The following is a 22,505-nucleotide window of genomic DNA, read 5'->3' as shown; positions in this document are numbered from 1 at the left end:
ACTCGGAAGTCTGTTTTTAAGAACCCGTTAGCTGCGTTAAAGATCAGGGTTAGGTTAAAGGTCTGGTCAGTTGCTAGTTCCTAAAGGAAAGGGACATAGAAGACCAAGAAAAAAGTTTGACCCAGACTGATGGAGCGTTCCCAAAATGCATCCTGGCATCATGGTAAGTCTGTAGCGCTGATACCAGTGGATAAACGACCCTCACGGCAAGGTGGAATGACCAGCCAAAGGACCAGCTACCATGTGGGTAGCTTCCCCCAACTCCCGATGCCTCTCTTCCCTGGAGATCGTGAAACGTCCCCACATTGTCTCTGTTCTCGTGGAGGTGAGCCAGATCCCAAGGGTGTGGTGTGTCAGGAAAAATGCTTGAGTAGATGAACAGGCCCATGTGACCCCAGTCATTGGAAGGGCCACAGAGAGGACCAGAGATAGAACAGCAGTCTTCAAACACAGTCGGGAAAAGGCTCCTGGAAGATGTCTGCTTGCTGTAAAAATGGGCTGGAAGTTCCTCAGTCCTGACAGGGCTAACGTGTATGTTGGATGGCAGTTTTCCCCTCAACTCCAGCTTGAGCCAAAAAATCCACACACTCACAGACAGTCTGGAAAGGTCAGGAGAGCTGGCTAGATCCCTGCGGCTCTCGGCCAGGCATGTGCTCAGTGGGGAGAGGATGGGGCCGTCAGCCTCTTTCTGAGAAGACATGCCGCCTGTCCGTCTCCCATCCCTCATCTGAGCCAGTGGGTGAGTTGACGTGGTCTTTGGTAGCTTTTCCTCTTAACTGCTCTCCTTTCACACCAGTCCCCTGATGTGTGAAGAGCCCAGCCGTTCCCTTCAGACAGAGCGCAGGGGAAAAGAACAGAGGCAGCCGACAGAGGGCCAGGCTGTTGCCTACCCTCCTGCCCACAACCTCCCCAGGCCCTTCCAGCTCTTCTGTTCTCACAAAACAAGGCTTTTTGTGGCAGGAGACAAGCCCAGTACTTCCAGCATTTAAAAAAAAAAAAAAAAAAAAAAGTGACAAAGTCAAAGCAACACTAAAAAAAAAAAAAAAAAAAGAAAAGTCTATTCATTTTTCAACTCAGCCAGGAATCATAATTTGAGCTGCACCTGTGGGTGTATAGAATTGGGAGGGTGTGTAAGTGTCTATATTTAGTGAGATTATGACCATTTCTTAGCAGCAGGAGGAAGAAAAATGGGAATGGTCTCGCAGATATTTCAAATAAAAGCTTGCCCTTTTCAATTTGATACTGCATTAAAGCCCTTTGCAAGGTCCTTGGGTCGTATGACTTCGCTCCAAATTCTCTGTGATTTTATATATTTACTATAAAACCATTTTCATACATGAAAAACATTTTAAGAGAAGGAATCCTAGGCTTTAATATCGCCATTTCTCACAAGAGCAAGGTGATTGCATAACGTGGGACTAGAACGTACAACCTGAAGAACACAAGATTATCTACAAAGACCGTAGGATTAGCTGGTTTCCAACCCGGACGTGTAGTTTGCCTTTAGCAGTGGAGTGAGTCATCTAGCCAACATAAAGCAAAAAGATGGCCATTTGCTGCTTTTCTGAATTCTAAATAACTGAACTTTTCTGTAGCAAACCACACAGATCTTGTGCCTAATCCTGGGTATACATCTTGTTGTAATCAGTGCATGAAAATTAATGTTAAATTGGGGCATGTCTGCATTACATCAGCAAAACAAATCACAGCAGTTACCCGATGCAAGCCAGTGACCACGTGACTGGAGCTTCCCAGCCGCTAACTCTCCCTGTTACTGCAGAGCTCTGAGACCCTGAGCCAGCTCTGGCCACCACGGTCTCCCCCTCCTCTGCATCCCTGGTCACCCATGACAGCTCTCCTAACGCGAGACCTCGCGTGTGGCCATCTGTTCAGTGTCGTCTCTTAACCTCAAGTGTTAAAAGCTATGCTCTCTAGTTCAGGCTAAGCTGGAGGACTCCTATGGAGGTCGTTCCATTTAAAAAAAAAAAAAATTTGTTGACATGGCCTCTTTTATTCTCTAGGCTTCAAGCACTTTGGCAGCTAAACGGGGTGACTTCATGTAACATACGGTTTAGCTCTGTCATGTTCATTTTGTAAGAATCGCTAAATCACGAATGAATGTAATTCTTTTCAAATATTTTATCATCACTACTTAGATTTCTCATGTATGGGAGTGACTTAATTAGTCCCAACCTTTCTCTAGAGGGAAACCCAGTGTGGAAAGGCAGAATCATTTCAAACTTATAAAGCTGCTGATCAATAATATTTTTTTTCTTTTGTACCTTCAAGAATGGTCACATAACAGGGGGCACAGAATATTAAATCATCTGTCAAGAAACATAAGCTGAATTTAGCTCGCCATACCACAGAATCACCATTAGTCTTTATGTGTCAATTTGTGAGGAATATTTTCATAAAACAAAAAAGATTCAAATTTGGAGGCAAAAATAATCAACTGATTTTTGACATTTTAATTTGTGTAGACACAGAACCGTATGACAGTTCGTGACCCGTTATACATTTCGTAGCTTTGTTTAGTGGCAGTATATTATATAAATAATATATAAAAAGCTACTTTTGCTATAAAAGCTACGTTTTTCAGCCTTTCTTCATTAACTATTTATTGATCATGCACTATATTTGTTGAATAACCGACTACATGCTCAGGAAGAACTTAAGGGAGGTGAGATACGGTCCAGGCTGTTTTTTCGTATAGCTAGAAAAAGTGGTAATAATTATATAATATTACAATATAATAATAATGTCAATATACAACAGTTATTATAGGCACTTTTGGGTCTGCGCATGTCAGGCCTTGTAGAAAGCACTTAATACCCATTACCTGATACAGTTATGGCTGTTATTTTTTTTCTCCATTTTGCTGGAAGGAAATGGGGATTAAAACATGAAACATGTCCAGTGTGTCACACATTTCAATAGCAAGGATTTGAGCTCATGTCAGCCTGACATCAGAGTCTTCACTCTTAACCAGGGCTGTAATCTAAAGCCAAGATGGTCCAGTAGATTTTCAAGCCACAAGGGAGATTATTATGTAAGAGGAGAAATACTTTCAAGCAGCTTGGAAGTGTTGCACCAAACCAGTTAGCACACAAGCGCCAGTCATTCCTATTTATTCTTGAAAGCCTAAAGCTTCTTCGTATTATTATACACTTGAACAATAACCTGTTTCTCTCCCCCTATGTCACATTGGCCATTCCCTAGGCTGTCAGCCAGGGAAGCCATGCTAACACCGTAGCAATGATCACCCTTACAAGAAAATTACTAGCCACTCCTCCCCGCCCCCCACCAGATGTTGTGAAGGTGGTCATCAGGTCATGAAAGTGTGTCCGCACACACTCTTTACCAAACTCCTGAAAATTAGGTTCTACTTAGGCATGATCACTGACCCCCTCAGGTGCACATGCCAAACATGAATTTCAATGTATTTCCTTTCAGGAACATATAAAAGAAATTCGGGATAGCGCCAAGAAATCTGCCCAACCAGAGTTAAGTTGATAATGACCACCCCTGTTCTAGGCGTACTTCCGAAATTCCGTGTTGTTAGGATTGAAAGAGAATCTGAAGAGGCAGGTTCACAAGCTTACAGCTCCCAGTTTTTATTTTTGTTTTCAAAATATTCATCGCGTATCTTTGCTCAAGGGAATTTTATTAGTGATTAGTTGACATTTACGGAGGGAAAGTCAGCTTATAATATATTATGGCATTTAAATGTCCCATCTGTGATGGCTGTGGTTCTGTTGTACGCCAAAGAAAATAAGTTTCTGTTTTAAACCGTAAATCTCTACGAAACAGCTTAAAAACCCAGTCCTGAAATGACTATTATAATTCCCCCTTAAAAACTTAGGCTCTGTCAAATGCTGTGCTTTGTTTTATTTGTTTACAAGTAGATGTCTCTCTCTCTCTCTCTCTCTCTCCCTCTCTCCATTTTTTTTATTAGTATTATAATTTGCTTCATTTGGATGGTTATTTTGGAAATAGATGTTTAAATACCTACTTTGATATACTTCTTTATATTGGAGGGTGGGGCAAAATAAACACAACAGTTAGTCTGTAAAAAATCGAATTAACACTGCTACTTGGAAACTGAGTTATACTTTTCACAGACAAAACATAATGCCTGTGAGTCACTGGCATGTGCTTTTTATAAGTAATAGGTAATGCAGACAGCCTGATGGTCATAAATGGGTGTAAATTACCAACATGTTATAAATGAGGGGCTGAAAGTCCAGTGACTGTTACAGTAGCTTTTAATTTAAATTGACATTTTAATTTACCTTTCAAATGTGACATAATAGTAGAATTGCAAACATATATAAACATTGATTTTATTTGCATTACACATTTTTAAGAGATCTTTCTCGGGGTTTTAGTTAAAAGCGGGGGAAAGAATGACAATTTGGTTTTCCTGAGACATGAAACCAGACGAGTCAGCTTGGCTAACACAGTTCCTGTGGTTCCCGCAGGCTGTGAGCCACTGGTCTTCCTCCGAGGGCCTCTGCTGATGAAACCCAGCTCCGGTCTTTCTTTTGCTCTTGCTTGAAACCTGCATTCTTGTGGGAAGGTAGTTTGATACACATTACAGAGAGAGTGAACTGTTTGACCTGTGCCATGCCCTATTTGATCAAATGGGTTTGTTTTCTCTTCCTGCCTTCCTCCTGGACCCTGGTCACTTCTGTGATCAATAGACCGACAGTGAGCGCACAGACACCGCGGCTGATGGGGAGACCACCGCCACTGAGGTTGGTACCATCACTGTGGGCAGCTGGTGGCTGTCCAGCGCAAGTGCCTCATGAATGGGGCTCTGCATTTAGGGCCTTTGCATACTAGGTTTTATGAAGTGGAGAGAAATTCTAACTTTGAAAGGAGGAAGGAAATGTATTCTGTTGCCTGGGTCAGTGGTTCTTAAGCTCTGGGCTACATCAGAATCCTCCACCTGGGTCCCCTCATGTTTCTTGTGCAAAAGAAGAAGGTGTGGGTGGGATTTTGGAATTTGCATTTCCAGCAAATTCTCAGGGCTGTTGACTCTGCCCATTTTTGGATCACATTTTGAGAACCTTTGGCTAAACTGATAATACCTTAAAAAAAAAAAAACCAACTTATTCCCCTTTCCCAAGTGAGAGGCTGTCTGTGTGTGAAAGCTGTGATGAGTGAGGAGGAGGGTTACAATTAATTTAATTAGCTTATTTACTAGATACAGATATATTTTTAAATCCAAAATGGCCAAATAATAATTATTAAAATAGTAATAATACTTCTCTTATTTTTGTAGACCAGGTGATATAACCTAGGTCACTCAAAAGAAATGGGTTCTCTAAGAAGAAATTAGCAAATTACTGTTAGTACTTGATTTAAAAAAAAAAAAAAGTGATCATATTGAACAGTGACAGGAAACAGACTGTGCTGTCCTTTCCTTTATGAATTCTTTAGGATAAATAAACGTGTGTGTGCTTATGTTGTTTTTCAAATTTTCTCCACCCATAACCAAAATGTCTGTAAAAACAGTATAGTAATGGAAGCCAAGATGTACCTTTTCTGAAGTTCTCACAGAATTTATCTTCTACCTTGTGGAGTTGTTATTTTACATCATCCGGTTAGAACAGTCTTTTCTAGTAGGACTTTCAGGAAAAACCAAAAATGTAAATAGTATCTGTATAATACTTAATTGAAAATATCCTCAGAAGAACTTCTTAAAATGGAGTAAACCTTGGGAAATGCCGGAGTTCAACTCAAAGTTTTGGAAATCATAATTTTTTTAAGTTAAAAATTACAGCACTGGCATTGAAAAATAATAGTAATAATAATAATAATAACAATATTGTAGGGGCAGTTATTGTACTGGCTGACTCAGTCAGTAGAGCATGCCACTCTGACATTTGATCTTGGGGTCGTGAGTTCAAACGCCGCATTGGGCTTAGAGCCTACTTGAAAAGAAATAAAAAAATAATAATATTGTAAAACAATAACTATCCAGATTCTTTTAAGCAGTCACAAATAAATGTATTACAAATTAATAATTTTCTGTGTCAAATTATAACAAAATTATATCTTGATTTGATAAGAATTATTTGTTACATGTAGCTACATGTTAATTCTGTAAACTTCATCAGGATCTGAGCGTGTGCCATAAATGAAAAATATTTCGGTAAGACTCCAACAAATTTCTGTAGCAGTTCTAAATGTTGTTCCATAACATTTGAAGCGTGCAAACATAGACATACAACATAGGTAACTATATGGAGCTTAAAAATAAAACACAGAGCTATGTGCGCACCATACACTTGAGAATTAGTGTGTTGCCAGCCCTGTGTTAGGGTTACCTGTGCCCTCCTGCACTTTTTAAACACTTGCCCTGTCTCCTCTCGGGCTAGGACAACAGTAATGCGGGTGAGGCTGCTGGGTGGGCTGTCTTGCCCCATTGGCAGATAAGGGGGCCGAGAGCAAGACAGATTCATTGCAGGCCACCGGCGCAGATGTCTCCTCAAGGCTTCTCACCTGTAATTACCCTGAGGGCCTCCCTATGGACCTCGGTCAGAGTACCACCGGTGAGACACCCAGCTTTACCACTGCCTGCATATGTGGGTTGGCCTAGTTACCTCATTCCTGGTACCTGGACACCAGTCCAATGACTAAACAGATCCTTGCAATTAGAAAAATCAAGATAATGAAGTGGCTTTTAGATAAATCTATTGTATTTTTTAAGAACTCAACAGTGATCCCGTCTACATCTTTAAAGAAATGTCGGTAATGTTGACGGTAGTTGATTCCTTTTTTTTTTTCTTTAACTTTCTTAACTTATATCAGCTTCCTTCCTTCCAAGATTTATTTATTTTTAAGTACATGGGTTCAAAAAATTCACAGTTCCAAGAAGTTCTTAAATGTGGGACCCTCAATGTTAAATTCTTTGAGCCTTGGTTCTCTGGCCTACAATTTAGCTATAATAATAATAGCTATAACTTCCTAGGATTATAAAGAATCATAAAACCCAAGGGAGCTGTCATTATTGGGTAATCCTAACCATGCTTGTGAATTTTAGTTTTAGGGTGGCGTGAAACATTTGTAGTGTGCATTAAGGACAGCCCACCAAACCCCCACTTACGTGTGTATGCTTATCACACGCAGAAGTCTCTGGGTGACACTGTCAAAGACCCACCAAGCAAGGACTCTTTTACTCCTGTTGTCTTAATAAGCATCATAATTTGTGTGTGAGAATGTTGCGGCTTGCATATAGGAAAGAACTAGCATCCATATACAAGAGCAAACTAGTACCCCCTCTAGCAAGTTTCTATAGACCATAGTTCTTCAATCATAGTCAATTACGTGGTAAGACATTATTTCCCACTCTTTCTTGATGCTGGCAGTCGGACCAGGAGGAAGATGCAGAGCTCAAGGCACAGGTAGAAAATTAAAAATAAAACCAAAGCAAAAATCAGTGTGTGATAAGTCACTGTGCGTCTCCGGTGTTCCAGCCTTCCAGCATGCTCCGTAGGCGGTTACCCGTGTTGTCGGTGCACTGTGGAGGATGGCATTTGTTCCCGTGACTACCGTGTCCCTTACCTTTCCCTTTCTTCTCCACTTTTTTCAGAATAGTCTGATTAAGCGAATAAAGGGTGAAAATGTGTATGTCAAACATAGTAATCTTATGTTAGAGGTTGGTATTGGTATATACCAGTGCATGTTTGTGTGTGTGGACATTTCTTCAGTGGCATACCTGTGGGCTCATACAATGATGCATGAACTGTGTGCTCTCACCTGGGAATAAGTGGGGATACCTTCTCAGCCTACTCCGATTCCTTCCTTTCTCCTAGCTTTAGATCCTTTTTCCTGTGTGTGTTTCTTTTCTTGTTTTTTTTTTCTGGTTACGTGTGAATTACACTCTTTTCTAGTTTGCCTTTAAAAAACACTTTTGATTTTTATGCTTGCGTGAACTAGATTTTTTTTCCTTCTCTTAGAAATGTCACATTTTCACCAAAGTGCTTGTGGTAGTGTCATGAACCCTGATCAGAATTCTTTTGACTACTAATGAGATTGACATTACTTAAAAAAAAAAAAAAAAAAAACAACTCCGGAAGATGTGTAAAATGTTGACTGTTGGATTCTTTATGTTCTGAATGTAGGAGCTAGATAAAACTCAAGATGACCTGATGAAACATCAAACCAATATTAGTGAGCTGAAAAGAACCTTTTTAGAAACTTCCACAGACACTGCCATCACGAATGAATGGGAAAAGAGGCTTTCTACCTCCCCCGTGCGACTAGCCGCCAGGCAGGAGGATGCACCCATGATCGAACCGCTGGTCCCTGAAGAGGTCGGTATTCGGGCTTCGGGGTGTCACTGTCTTCCGGTCACTAGAGGTGCTTCTCTGCAGGGCCCGCCCCTAGGGGTCGGAGTTGGCGTAGACAGACGCACCACTTGTCTGCGTATAAACAGACCTAACATACTCAGGGCTCCAGAGAAGAGCTGTGGAGTAGAATGATCTGGTGGCTGAGGAATGAGGGGTCACATCTCAGGGTGCTTGGAGTGAACAAGGAGGTGCAGGAAAGCTCTAGTGCTTGCAAATGGGTTTGTTCTAATGGCGAACCTAGATTTCACAGTTGGGAGAAATTGAGATACTGTCTTAATGAACTGACACTTTTTCTGAAAAATGCTTTCTTTGCTGCATTAAGAAATGCCCCTGAAAACTCAAGAGTGTTTCACATCAGTTGCAAGATAAGGCGTAGGGGGATGGTCTAATGTTTGACTCAACACCGATCTGAAGTTGACAGAATTTTGGGACCTGTTTTATTCTGGGACTGCTACACCAGACTTCTACTGGTATAATCCATGTGTGATTCGATTTTAACTGATTTTTTTAAAAAGATACATAACATTATTTTAACGGGTTTATAATCCGTTTTTATTTGATTTTTTAAATAGAGAAAGTAGAGGGGCCAGAATATCTTCCTTAAAAACGAGTGCTCCGTGTTGGAAAATTCTGTTCAAAGAATTTAAAACAGACTGTGAATTACAGTTACAGACTGTGAAGATTCAGCAGATCCTGTCTGGGGGCTCCTACTGAGGGACCCACAAGGGTCAGTGGTGCTCGTCTGTCCGCTATTAGACATTATCTTGCTTTTTCTTTCAAAAGAAGTACTTTTTTAATAACTGCATCTTTCTAGCATCATACTGATTAACATTTTTTTTTTTTTTTATCAAGACTCCTTTATCACAGCGTATTTTCCAGAAAGCTGAGCTAGAACAGAAGAAAATCAAAACTTGGGCCTTTATGGGAGAAAAATCCTTTAAGCTATAGTCTACATGAAATGTTTCAGTCCTTGCAGGGAAAAGAATATAATGACACTAATTTTGATCATTTTCTAAACTTCCTTGAAAGCTACTTATCAAAAGTGACCACAGTCACTATGTTCATGATAATTCTAATCCCAGCTAAAATGTGACAAGGTATATATTCATTTGAATTACTTTGAAAGGGGCCCTTTTATGCAGAATAGATGAAAAATAGTGTTACCGAAGTATTCTTGTAGCATTACACACCGTTTCATTCAGATTACCTTAGTAATATATAGTGAGCTAGGAGTCGTGATTATATTCTAAAAAGATCATGTGCGTTTACTATTAAAATGGGAATTTTATTTATCCAACTTTCAAATACTGATAAGTATCTATACTTATATACTTAATAGCAGATAAGTAGCAAGGATGCCCCAAAGCATCGCTCACTTGACTTTGGGAACATAGACAAACCCATATACAGGGCCCACCAAACAGGAAGGATAGATGTCTGGTCCATGAAGGCCTCTGGGTATGTTTCTGTCCACAGATATTTCCCATGACAGTCTTTGATGATGCCCCTAGGCTGAGTCTATGTTAGAGGTATACGCCCTCATGGCCACTTGAATACTGAAAGTTTCCAAATTCCAACCAAAATGCAATACCCATTAGCACTTTCACAGTGCCAGTATCAGCATTTTTTTGACGCAAGTGGCAGTCTTACAGCATGGAAGCTTAGCACGGCTGACCCTCCCAGTTCACAGATTATGTAGCTGCACATTCACCTACTTGCTGAAATTCACCATAACCCTAAAAATCAGCCTTAAGGACACTTTCCCAGTCATCTGCAGACGGACACAGAGTGGTGAAAACTTGGTGTCTCAACCATGCACGTTCCCAGCTCTGGTTGCCCAAGGCAGGGCTCTGCCTACCTGTTCAGTTCTCATACTGTATACAAATGGGTTTTTGAGGCCTGTTTGGTGCCACGTTTTTGTGTCTCCATGGGTGATTTTGCTGTTTCAGATGACACCCAGACCTACGGGCCGGAAGTCCTAAAAGCACAAGAAGGCTGTCATGTACCTTTAGGGAAAATACATATGTTAGAGAAATCTCATGCAAGAATAAGTTAGAGTGCTGTGGCCGTGACTTCGATGTTAATGGATCAATAATGAGTCTTTAAACAAAAACATACAAAACCAGGTTACATATTGAACCATTGATGACAATATCATGACCAGAGGCTCACAAGAGCTCTCCCAATGTGTTTCCCATACAATCAGTGGTTCAGTCTTTTCTGACTCACTGTTCATGAGGATTTTATGGAACATAAGGACCACGAATGACTGAAATCAGCTCTACTTGTGCATTTGTCTGCGTTCTAATCCAGCTCTGCTCTTGCAAATCAGGCTTTGCTTGGGCCTCGAATTGGGAAACAATCAAACAAAAACCATTCACCATGGTCTTCTGATTATGGAAATGGGGACTTATTTTCATTCTCTGAATCTGACTTCTGTGACTTTCCATCTGGGACTTGGGGTGCAACTCCAGGTGCATATAAAAATGACCCATGGGAAGTTTTAAAAATATTGAGGCCTGGGATCTGTTAAATCAGAGACAAATTCCCTTTGTCTGAGCTGCACGTCCACATAGTACCATTACTTAAAAGCTCTCCAGGTAATTCTAACACACCTCCCAGTTGAGAATCCCTGGCACAAAGAGAAGCAAGGGTCAAGGCTCTGCACAAATCCCTAATCCTCTGGCAGTGAGTCTTGTACCTCTGTACAATCTGCATGCCAGTATAAGGGCCTTGCTTCCCAATTACGATAATCTGATGAGTGTTGAATTAAAAATGTGTAGGGCATATAGCTAACTCTTCTAACCCGTGATAAACGTAAACATTTCAGTTATCAGCCTTTATCAGCATCTCCGTGAGTTGAACAAACTGAATTGAGGTTGACCATCTATAGGATTTTAAGATCTGTCCCTTATGTTACGCTTTTCTCTCAGCGGGCGTACACAGTTCGGATGCAGACAGTGTTGATACTTTCATTATAGACAAACAGTTTTGAAATTAGTTGATGTCAGATAACAGGATGTGCTAAAAACCACGTTTTCCTGCTATTATTATTATTATTATTATTTTAGGCTTTCATCTTAGGGATAATATTTAGCTCAGTGATTTTAATTATAGGCCTGGCAGTGGTATTCTGAAAAGTACCTATAATCTTGACCTTTCCTTCCTGTTTCTTATTTCTCTGTGAGAAAGAGACTACAATTGAAAGTCAAACAAACAAAACAAGACAAAAATCCGTATTTAATGATTCCACGTGGTGCATTTTGTCTTTTTCCAATACCTTTCTCCAAAAGGTATTTCCCCCTCAGAAATATCTTACTTTCTCTTCATCAAAAAAAGGGGCACAGGAGAACAATGCTATCAAAATTTGCCTGTGGGTTCTTCAGGAGAATACTCCAGATGTCCCCTTACAAACGTCTGTAAGCAGACTATTAAAGGGAATACCGATAAGTTTGTACACATAGGAATAGTAAATAACTCTCATTAAATTGTATTGTTTACAATAAGATTTATTTTAAAAGCTCCGTCCTCCTGGAAACTTTTTGGGCTTTCTGTTAGGATTTTTTAGATTACTCATCCTAAATACCCTTTCATTCAGTACTCCATGGAGCCTGACGCTATGCACAGAGATCGACTCAGCAGCGAGTATATTGCCACTTGAATTATTCCTACTTACTACTAAAGGAAGTAATAAAAAGTAGATAAAAGGGAGAAGCTAGTTGCTAACACAGCGTATTTACTTTTCAACATTTCTTAATGTTCCGTGTGAAAGCATGACTTTGAGTACTTAATTTTTCACAAAGATATTTTGAAGTTGACTTTTTAAAGTTACTCGCCATCTTATAAAAGTTCAAATAAAGCTATAAATTCTGAGTGTACTTTGTGGAATAAGAGAGGAATAGATAGAGGTCTGACTGGGTTTCCTCAAGCTAGTAGCTGAAGGCAGTGGCCCGTGTGCATCTCCTTGCCTGGGAGATGAAGCCTGCACTTCGGTGGGGAACTCAGTCAAGTGTTTGTCAGATGTAGGAGGGAGGGGTTTTTATCTCACTTAATTTTTTTTTTTTTTTTAATCTTCACATTTTCTTCTACTCCTCATGTCTACGGCTTTGCACATGACTGGCCTGGACACTGTGTGAATGCCAAGGAGCTTTCTATTTGCTCTTACATGTTTTGTGTTTACGGAAGTGGGAAACGTGTCGAGTCAAACACTGGAGCTTCAGAAACTAACCTGTTACTTTGGGGAGGTGATCATGAAGCGTTGAAATGGTTTCAGACCACTTTTCAAATTCATAAGCAATAATTCACTTCTTCAGAAAGAGATGAATGACTATTAATACGTACGACACAGTAAAAGAACTCTCTTCCTAACTTGCCTTTTTTTGGAAACTGTCTACTTCCTCTTCTCCAACCCAACCCCCTCTATCCAAACAGACCAAAGAAGAAAGAGACATTTCTGAAAAAGTTATATTTTTGCAGCAAGGAAGCTCTCCATTCCTTGAGTCTCAGGTAAAAGACAAACATAAAGGAATTGCCCAGAAGAGAATTGCTCTTCAGATTTTACTATCATTGCAATGTCTGTAGTTTTTATTTTCCTTTTTACATTTACCTCGCTTAAAACGAAGGTAGGTATGTCAACATTTGCTTGGATTCTGGGGAGGGGAAAAAGGAATTTTCTTACTTTAGTTATCAATTAGCCATCATTCTTTGATGGGTCTTGCTCTACTGTGATATCTGTGTTTGCTCACGGAAGCATTATGATGATGCTTTCTAATATTATAATTGGGCTTTTTACTCTCTGTTTTACCTATAGAGTGATACTAATTTAGATGACCTTGACTGATGTTGAAAGTTCTGAACTCTTACTGGTTTTCCCACTAGCGGAGTCCGATACAGAAAATGCAGGAAGGAGACTCTGCGGGCTCTATGGTTACCTCTCGCCAAATCATTTTCCAGAAAACTGTCCCATCGACCATAGAGGTTATTCTTCAATTCATTTGCTTTAATCCAGCACCAGCATGTAGACCGATCTGTAATTATTGTTCGTAAGGCTCACGCACTTCAAGATTCCTGTTTTTAGGCTAAGATAAATAAGGCAGGTGGAAAACGCTGTAGCTTAAAATGTAAATCAAGGTGCTCACTTGCCCCTGGTTTGATTTCTCATCCCCTCATGATCTGTTAGAGTAGTCTGCAGCCTGTTCTCATCCTAGTAGCCTTCTCAAATGTAGGTTTCTTAACTTTCACTTCTTTTGCTGTATCGGAACTAAGTACCGAGGAAAGTGGCAAGGAAACTACTCAGATGATGAGCTTTGCTTATAAATACGATTGGAACACGGTACAGACCACCATGAGCTATTGATAAGAGGCTCCAACAATGCCCCAGCGGTGGGAGTACTTCCTGGCTGTGCCTTGAGTAGGGTTCCCTCAGTGTTTATCGGATAGTAGGTGCTATAGTGAGTTCGATCCCCTAAATGAGGAAATAGAATTTACAAACAAAATGGTTTTCACAGAAATTCATGGGATTCTGGCAAGTTCTTTGTGAAAACAGCAGATATGAAGTACAGTGTTATACATGTCCTGGAAGACGGTCTTTTTGGGCCCATACAAGCTAAATGACTTGTACAGCAGCTTCAGTAACACCATTTAACCTTGAAAGGTAGAATGTTCAGATGCTTAGCATAAAGGTCAGATAGAATCTTGCAAACATTTACCATCAAGGTACGCTTCCGTTTAAAGAAATCTGCAATTACAACTCTACATGCAGACTGTATTCCAAGTTGAAGGTTAGGGTTTGTAAATTTCAGATAAGAAGAGCTTTGCGACCATAATCATTAGACATTAACACCAGCCCCGTGCGGTCACCTCGCAATGTAGCTTTTGCCCTGGTTTTCTTAAAGGATTCTTATTTTAGAAATGAGACCATCAGAATTTCTAATTTAGCTTTTATATTTCAAATATAGGGCACAGAGGATTGGGTTATTGTAGACAAAGTACCCACTGAGGTAGTTGACGGTGATTCAAGAAAGATTGTGACTTACAAGGTGGTGACCGTGAGCAGTAGAAGCGGTGACATCCCCACTGATCTGTTAAGATCCGGTGCCCTTGAAATGCAGAGCTTCGATGACTTGGCCCGGGAAATGCAGTTGAGAGGAGAAAGCAAGCAGAAAATATACACTCTGGGCAAATCCTATGACACAGTATCTGGGAAGATCGTTACCATGACTGGAAAAGGCAAGGAGGGGGAGAAGGGAGTGCAGCCCTGCAGTCTGGAAGCCTTTCAGAAAACAGACCGAGGAGTGTCCGAGTCTGTGAAGGTCATTCCAGTCATGGCCGATTACGAGGTTCTGGATGCCGTCCCTGATGAGAAATCCAAAAGGGGACCTGAGGTCCACACACCCAAACGGAAATTGTCTGAATCCCTGGCTCCCATCCAGGAAGCCGAGTCCCGGCGGCCAAGCCCCGAGGAAGAAGAGCTGCACAAAGCCCCGATGCTGGGCCGGGACACGGGACCCCACGCGGGGCTGGACAGCACGCGCCTCAGCAGGACGGAGCTGCTGCCTGAGGGCGAGGTCTTGAAAGTGGGGCTCTTTGGTCCCAGGCGGAAGAGCCTGTCTGAGTGGAGATACTCCCAGGAGCCGGCCGTCACCGTGGCCACTGCTCATTACGTTACCGAGTCGGCCACGTCCCGAGTTGTGGTAACCAGTGCCTTTCGTTTGGGCCACCGTTTCAGATTCCAGCATGACTTTTTTTGAGGCAGCGCCCTTCCACCCTCAACTTTTCTGTTCCACTTGCTGTTTGGCTTTATGTTGAGAGCAGCCGACCCAAGCTTTTTCAATTTTTTTCATGGTCAGATCAATACTGCGCAATCCAGTATGAGCATTAAAACACCTTCCGTTTTATTTCCAGCTCCCTGATCCCGAGATGGGGTAGCGCTGCTGGGGCTTGCAATGAAGGGAGAATGGTCTGCTTAAACCAGCACCGCCCATATCCTAATAACTCTCTCCGCTTTACCAAACAAGAGCTCATGGTCACCTCAGTCTGCTATTTTATTTCCCATTCTTTTCTGTTTCCAAAATCTGTATGGTAGACACCCCCCTCCCTCCTCCCACCTTCCTCCCCTACAGTTTTGTCTGACCGGCTGTGAATGTGAATGTGCCCACCCATGTTCCCGTCTCTGTGCTTGACTGTCCCTTTCTTTGTTCACTCAGACTAAACAGTCTTCTGCTGAAAAGCTCATGGATGGCTCTGAAATCTTCAGTTTATTAGAGTCTGCAAGAAAACCAACAGAATTCATAGGAGGGGTCACTTCTACTTCTCAAAGCTGGGTTCAGGTGGCCAATTGCTTCCTCTTTGGTGTTCCTGACCCTGCCTAGTTGCCTTTCTTTATGCCCTTTTGGTGTGTGCACGGAGGTGTGGGTGCGTGTGTGAGTGCGTGCGCGCATGGGTGTGTGTTTTGCATCCGAATGGCTTTGCCTTAAACACCTCCGAGTTCTCTTGGGTGGTTTTCCTTTAGTGCCTGCTTGGCATAGCTGTCATGTGCCTGCAGTTGCATCCCTAGAACTTACTTCAGTTATTCAAAAGGCAGTCATGTTGAAAAAGTTACATAGCATTTAATTTTTTTAAGCATTTTACATCATCCATTAGGTCTCAGAAAGCTGCCACAACTGATGGGAACACGCTACAATGCTTTCATTTTGTTTTGTTTTCATTGCATTTTATCTGCATCCTATTTCATTTGCGGCTATCCCAACATAGCAACACAGGCTCGATTGGGGGTGCAGGGGGTAGTGTCAGGGCAGGGGGGCACGCATCCGAGATCCTGGTGGGAGCAATGAAAGCTAATTTATCTTTTCTGTAAGCATTTCTGGTCATAAGCACTTGACACTGGCTTTAAGCACCCTGGTGAGTGGCTGCTTTGGTTTTGATTTTTGTGGTTTGACCTTTGGTTTGTGGAAGGTCACCCTGACACTGCAGTCCTTTTCCATGCAGAAAACGGAAACCAGCAAGACCGAGACGGAAACAAGCCAGCACCCCGAGCCACTTAGCACCGAGAAGGTTGTGCAGGAAACCGTGTTGGTGGAGGAAAGAAATGTGATGAATGTGCATGCGAGCGGGGATGCTTCTTACGCAGCTGGAGATGACGTGGATGCTGCAGCCCAGGCAGCATCTGCCGACGCTTCTAGCTTAAAAGGGAAGGAGGGCTCTGCTCTGATGGAGGGGGCTAAGGAGGAGAAGGGGAAGGTGGCCGATAAAGCTGTCCTCGAACAGGAAGAGACCGCCACTGCCTCCCAGGAGCCAGAGGAGCAGCAGAGTACAACAATCCACGTTTCTGAGACTTGGGAACAAAAACCTCATTTTGAGGTAACTAGCAGTTGATGTTCCTTTTGGCACTGATGTAAACTGATCTGTGAGTCCCCGAAATTTGGTTAAGCGTAAAAGGGGAGCTAAGTTTAACTTTCTGCCTTTTCCAAGTGCAGTTTGTTTCTCCTCTTATTTCCCTCTTGCATGGCAATAGGGTCTCCATGCTGGTTTCCATCTTTGGGGGTCCCATGCAGACATGTTTAATGATGATTAATTATGTGCAGTTCCAGGAAATGGTTCCTACCTTCATTGTAATTATTAGCAGTAAACCCCGGGGGCTGCATGGCCAGCCATACTAGTAGAAAATTTGGTAAATTTATTTTTGATCAATGTACTTCACCAGAAGGACCAAAACCCATGCTTGCTGCCGTACCAAATGCCAGAACTTTGTTCTTTATAACTGAGATTCCTGAAGTCTATGGGGGGGGGGGGGTTAATGTCTTCGTATTTGTTACTTCTTTCTTTCATTAAATAAAAGGCAAATTGATGATTTTTGATCTGTCAGTTTAGGTGAGGGGGGGGGGGGATCATAAAAAGAGTTTTTCAACATGTCCTCCAAAATGCTTTCCCTTACCTGGAACATCCCATGTTAACAAAAAAAAAAAAAAAAAAGTCTATGGAATTTTGAAAGACTGACCTGGTATCTGCCTCATGCCTTGACTTGCCCTCCCCATGTTATATGTAAACATTTATTTCATACTAACCTGTGCTTATCCATACTCGCTGTGGGGTGGGGGGGGGGGGTGCACCAAAATCCTGTCTTCGTGCAAACTGTAATCGCAGCTCTACCTACTTCCCCATTGGCCCAGTCATCAACTGTGAAGACAGAAACCATCAGCTTTGGCAGTGTTTCACCAGGAGGTGCAAAGCTAGAAATTTCTACCAAGGAGGTGCCGGTCGTTCACACGGAAACAAAAACCATCACGTATGAGTCATCACAGGTAAGATGTCTATGAAGGCCAGAGCCCCGGGTCTTTGTTTTTGCCCTTTAATGGCTGCTGCATTTGACTATAGCTCATGATACTTAGTTTGTGAGACTCAGAGGACCCATCAACCAAACAGTGTCTATCAAGTGTGGTAATGGTAGTAATTACAACTTTGTTACCAGCCCAGAAGCTTCAGGTGACTGGAACAGGTCTCCATAGATCTCAGAATATAGAACAAGGCTCAGGAACCTATTTCCTGAGCTAGAGATAAGGGAAGATAACAGCTCAGCAGACCCTACTCCCATTTTTCAAGTCCTGGTATTTTTGTTTTTGTTTTTGTTTTAAAGATTTTATTTATTTATCCGACAGAGATCACAAGTAGGCAGAGAGGCAGGCAGAGAGAGAGAGGCGGAAGCAGGCTCCCTGCTGAGCAGAGAGCCTGATGTGGGGCTCGATCCCAGGACCCTGAGATCATGACCTGAGCCGAAGGCAGCGGCTTAACCCACTGAGCCACCCAGGCACCCCTCAAGTCCTGGTTTTTTAACGTTGGTTAATTCCGGCCACATTCGGGGTCGTCTGTCCCGAGAGCCACAGCTCCCGGAGGTGGAGTGAACAACGCCGTGACGGTGGGAGTTGACTGAATCATGGTGATGCCCCAACCTAACGTAAATATTCGAGTGCGGTGTCTGTTCCTCGCCTTCCTAGGTCGATGCCGGCGCTGATTTGGAGCCGGGCGTGCTTATGAGCGCACAGACGATCACATCTGAAACCACCAGCACCACGACCACCACCCACATCACCAAAGTAAGTGAGACGGGAGCAGACAGAAGGAAGACATTTACACGGACCTACTTCCCAGTTGGGCTCTACAGGCAGAGTGATGTGACTATCTGGAGGCCCAGATACCTATGTTAGAACTTTCACGTCTACTCCATTCATGGGGCATTTGCCCCTCTCTGCTCATTTTTGTTTAGGAATATGCATACTGATACCCTTTGCTTAACATGGAACTGCAGTCCTTGGCATATGGTAGGTGTTCCAGAAACCCTGGCCGGCCACACCCAAAGGACTCCCTGAGAGCGACACTTCTGAAATTAACGATTTTGAATAGTTGCCCAAGAATTGTTTCAACTCTTAACGAGTGCCGTTAGTTAAAACTCTGTTAGCGCTTCTGACCGTTGTCCCCACTGAAGGAGGGTTGTTCCTCCTGGTGGGTACATTTGTAACACTTGTCCGTCCCTCGCAGACTGTGAAAGGAGGCATTTCAGAGACGAGAATTGAGAAGCGGATAGTCATCACAGGAGATGCAGACATTGACCATGACCAGGTAAGTGCGCGTGAGGATGGTAAATACCCAGGCAGAGAACCAGAGAGACACTGGTCAGCCCTGCTCTTCCCAGTGGTGGTGGTCTAGTCCATGGTGCAGTGTAAACAGTCTTCTGAATTAACTTTTCCATACGCAATGTACGATTCCTTTTGCGATCGTTGTACCTCATTTGTGAATGACGTATATAGATCTAGCTCGTAAGTCTCCACCTTGCTACTGATCATGCATGTTCCACCTCCTTTTTTGTCTTTGCCCTTCTGTGATTTCCTGGGGATAGGCGCTGGCTCAGGCAATTAAAGAGGCCAAAGAGCAGCACCCTGACATGTCAGTGACCAAAGTAGTGGTCCATAAAGAGACAGAGATCACACCAGAAGATGGAGAGGATTGACCTCAGGTAAGAGGCGACGTTGATTCTCTAGGCGTGGCCTTGGCTGGCATGTAGCATGGGCGCTTCCCCCCGACCTTCCCGTGCCTCCTCCTCCTCCTTTCTTCTCTCACTGGCATTGGGAGGCTGCTTACCGAGGGGCTGCAGAATTGTGGGCGCTGGTTTGTTTCAGATTTGGGAGTTCCACACTGTGGACTTTTTTTTGCGTATTCTGCCAGCTAGAGGATCAAGAAAGAAGCAGTCTTTGCTTGCATGGTCTCGCTGGTGTTTCCTTTTCATTCGTGCCCTGTGTTCTTCGTTACCCAAATTCGATTCAGGAATCAGATTTGATTTTACTTGCCATGTGGCCTAATTGGAACGAAGGCCAATTTGTTCCAAAAGGTACGATTTGTGTGTTCCAAATACCAGGAAAATAAAGCGTACCCCTTTCTCCTTCTGACAGCAACAATATCCCATTTCACTCTAAGCTTTCTCTGCGACTGTGTTTGGTTATGCTTCTGTTTATGCTCTCTTTTTGCTTTGTGTCTGAATTTGAAACATGGACATTCACTTTCATTTTGGATGGCTTATATTTTCTGAGTTCTTTGGAGTATTTTTTTTTTCTTCTTAGTATAGCGTTATGTCTCAGGAGGAGGCAAAACTGCAGTCTTGTGCTCCTGCTTTTCTCTAGAAAGTGTGTGCATGCCTTTCCAATGGCTGTTTGGCTGGCATCGTGAGCAGATAGCGTCTTCTGTGTACGCACAGACTTCTTAAGCACACTCACACTCACCTGCTGTGCAAGAACTCACAGGCCCAGAGCATCCCCAGAGGGCTCTGAATGCTGAATGCAACCATTGAGCTACTTACATACTTGGTTATGTGACAAAAGTCGCTTAAATGCTTATGTGTATAAATGAAATAAGGAAGTTTTCTAACGTTGGTTTAGGAACTATAGATTGAATAACAGTCTCTCTTAAAGAAAAAAATATAAAAGTCACTCATGATATTCAAATTAATCATATAATTTGAAAGACAGCAGCAAAAGGGTTCTCCAGCGAGCTTCAGCCACTTGAATGGTGTTCTAGTTAACGTAAGAGAATGCGTATCACGGACTTACGCTGGAATTTTACAGTGTGTTGGCAAAAAGTGCATGTAATAACCTGCAAGAAAATTTTGTTTGTGGCCTTAGTCTGAGGAAGACTCTCGGGTGTTTTCCAAGGAGTAATTGATCAAATCTCTTTCCTACAGGAATAATTTAGCCTGCACATGAATCCAGTCATGCAAACCGTTAGGAAAACCAGAGCCTATATGGAGTTCCCTCTTCTAACCCAACTGACTTGTATCTGCCCATGGAAAATTTCAATCCAGAAGAACTGACCTTGACCATTAATAAAGACACTGGCAGAGAGATCTTCCCATAATAAAGCAATCCGAATCAGCATCACAAAACTGATACTGCATGAAGCAATGATAAAATTACAAAAGAGTAGCATTTTTAATTTCCACCAAGTGTCTAAGTTTTCAGCTATACCTGCACGTTCATAACCAACAATATAAACCGTGATCTCATGTAACACATAAACAATTCATGCCTTTCATAGTTTATTATTAAAGTCTAAACAAAAATTGCAATTTCTTAGGCGACAGATCTTTTGTTTACAGACAAATGAAGATTACCCTAAAATGCTAGAAGCTGTCTAGGTCTAATGTGTCAGGTTTATTCCAGATTAGATGTGCCAATAACCGAGTTTATTCAGTAAACAACTTGAATCTTGTACTTGTCTCACCTGGTTTTATTACTCTCACCCATACACAGCAACGACTCTCAATCCTCCGGAAATATTTAATGCTTACAATCCTGCTTTGTGTATCTAATTTAATTCCTTATAAGGTAGTACTGATTTTAGCATATTAATGTGATTTCTTCCTTGTTCGCTTTGGTCTGCGTCGAACCTGGAAAGCTTCCAAGAGTTCCCTAACAAGCCCTAAATATGTAAATTGTCATTATTTGGGGGAAGAAAACCTGTTTCTCTTAGTTTACAATATTATGAAATTTCACTCCAGAAAGATCTGTTGGGCTTCTGTTGCATTGTTTTCTCTCTTTGTTTCTTTTCCCTTGTGTTTTTAAGTTGATTTTTCTTCTTTTACTTGAAAAAAAAAAAGTGTTTTATTTCCAAATCTGGTCCATATTTACAATCTAGTTCAGAGCCAAGCCTTAAATTGTACAGAATTTCCACTGTAATTAAACTATTTAGTGTTTAGTTATAAATAGCCTTCAAAAAGATATATTCTCCATTACACTGTCAACTGCATCACACGGTCCATGGTGAATGTATGTTTCCACATAGCGAAATAAAAATGGTAAATGCATTTAAAGCTGTGATTCTCTGTGTGTAATAATTTCAGTATGGTCTGCGTTTAGCCAAGAAGGTAGCACTTGCATGACGTCAAAAGCCTCATTCATCTGCCTTGTGTAGAGTGTGTCTTTTTGCAGGACAAAATGTGTCTGTGGTGACATAGCTTGTGTATGGATCCTTCAAGGTATGGGAGACAGGAAACAGAAGATACACACATACATGTTTGGTTGCCCAGGAAGGCCTTAAAAAGTACAACTAGTTACCACAGAATCTCGTTTTCAGGGTTAGATTTTTTAATAAAGAGGTTCTCCTCCAAACCCAGTGTTTCTGGGCGCTTGTAATCTACTGGAGAGAGACCCCTCTCTCTCACACGTCAGCTCCACAGCGGAACAGGTTAGCCGCGGCATTCTACAAGGGCCCTTGCCGTGTGTTCCCACAGCTCAGCTATCTCAAACTCCTTCAGGCCAGGTGATCTAGCACCTAACTGCTGGCCTACACTAGCACACCTCACGTGCTATTTCTTTGTCAACTAATTTTCTTAAAACTCTTTTCCAGAGAATTACTGGATACGACCCACATGTCTTCGTCTTAGTGGGGAAGCCAAATTCTTACCATTTACCTGCGAAGACATTATCTGCTGCTCTTACTGTCAGTACTGTGTATTCATTTTAGGTACTGAAACATCATCTTACATTTGAAGACAATCAAAAAATGTGTCGAGACCATACACAAAAATGAGCTCAAAATGGGCTAAAGACCTAAACGTGAGACCTGAAACTACACAAGTTCAAAAGAGAGCACAGGCAGGAA

The 22,505-nt window shown here is 42.1% G+C and overlaps 1 protein-coding gene across 25 annotated transcripts in view; it reads left to right on the top strand.

Moving 5' to 3' along the window:
- EPB41L3 (erythrocyte membrane protein band 4.1 like 3) overlaps positions 1 to 21,714 on the top strand; it is a 178,152-nt gene extending 156,438 nt beyond the window's left edge. For 7 of the 25 annotated variants that reach the window (XM_059140635.1, XM_059140639.1, XM_059140641.1 and 4 more), the window contains 13 exons: positions 4,707 to 4,760; positions 7,380 to 7,415; positions 8,136 to 8,327; positions 12,795 to 12,869; positions 13,242 to 13,340; positions 14,321 to 15,055; positions 15,569 to 15,691; positions 16,350 to 16,721; positions 17,531 to 17,662; positions 18,353 to 18,451; positions 18,894 to 18,974; positions 19,252 to 19,368; positions 20,587 to 21,714. In XM_059140635.1, the coding sequence (XP_058996618.1) occupies positions 4,707 to 4,760; positions 7,380 to 7,415; positions 8,136 to 8,327; positions 12,795 to 12,869; positions 13,242 to 13,340; positions 14,321 to 15,055; positions 15,569 to 15,691; positions 16,350 to 16,721; positions 17,531 to 17,662; positions 18,353 to 18,451; positions 18,894 to 18,974; positions 19,252 to 19,362 (2,109 nt within the window). In that variant the 3' untranslated portion in view covers positions 19,363 to 19,368; positions 20,587 to 21,714. The remainder of the gene's footprint in view (positions 1 to 4,706; positions 4,761 to 7,379; positions 7,416 to 8,135; positions 8,328 to 12,794; positions 12,870 to 13,241; positions 13,341 to 14,320; positions 15,056 to 15,568; positions 15,692 to 16,349; positions 16,722 to 17,530; positions 17,663 to 18,352; positions 18,452 to 18,893; positions 18,975 to 19,251; positions 19,369 to 20,586) is intronic. The other 18 variants (XM_059140660.1, XM_059140654.1, XM_059140657.1 and 15 more) reach the window with 11 other exon arrangements.
- Positions 21,715 to 22,505: the final 791 nt, after the last annotated feature.

The sequence above is a fragment of the Mustela lutreola genome, chromosome 11, assembly GCF_030435805.1.
Source record: "Mustela lutreola isolate mMusLut2 chromosome 11, mMusLut2.pri, whole genome shotgun sequence".
NCBI lineage: Eukaryota > Metazoa > Chordata > Mammalia > Carnivora > Mustelidae > Mustela > Mustela lutreola.
This window is presented reverse-complemented; position numbering and strand designations above follow the sequence as displayed.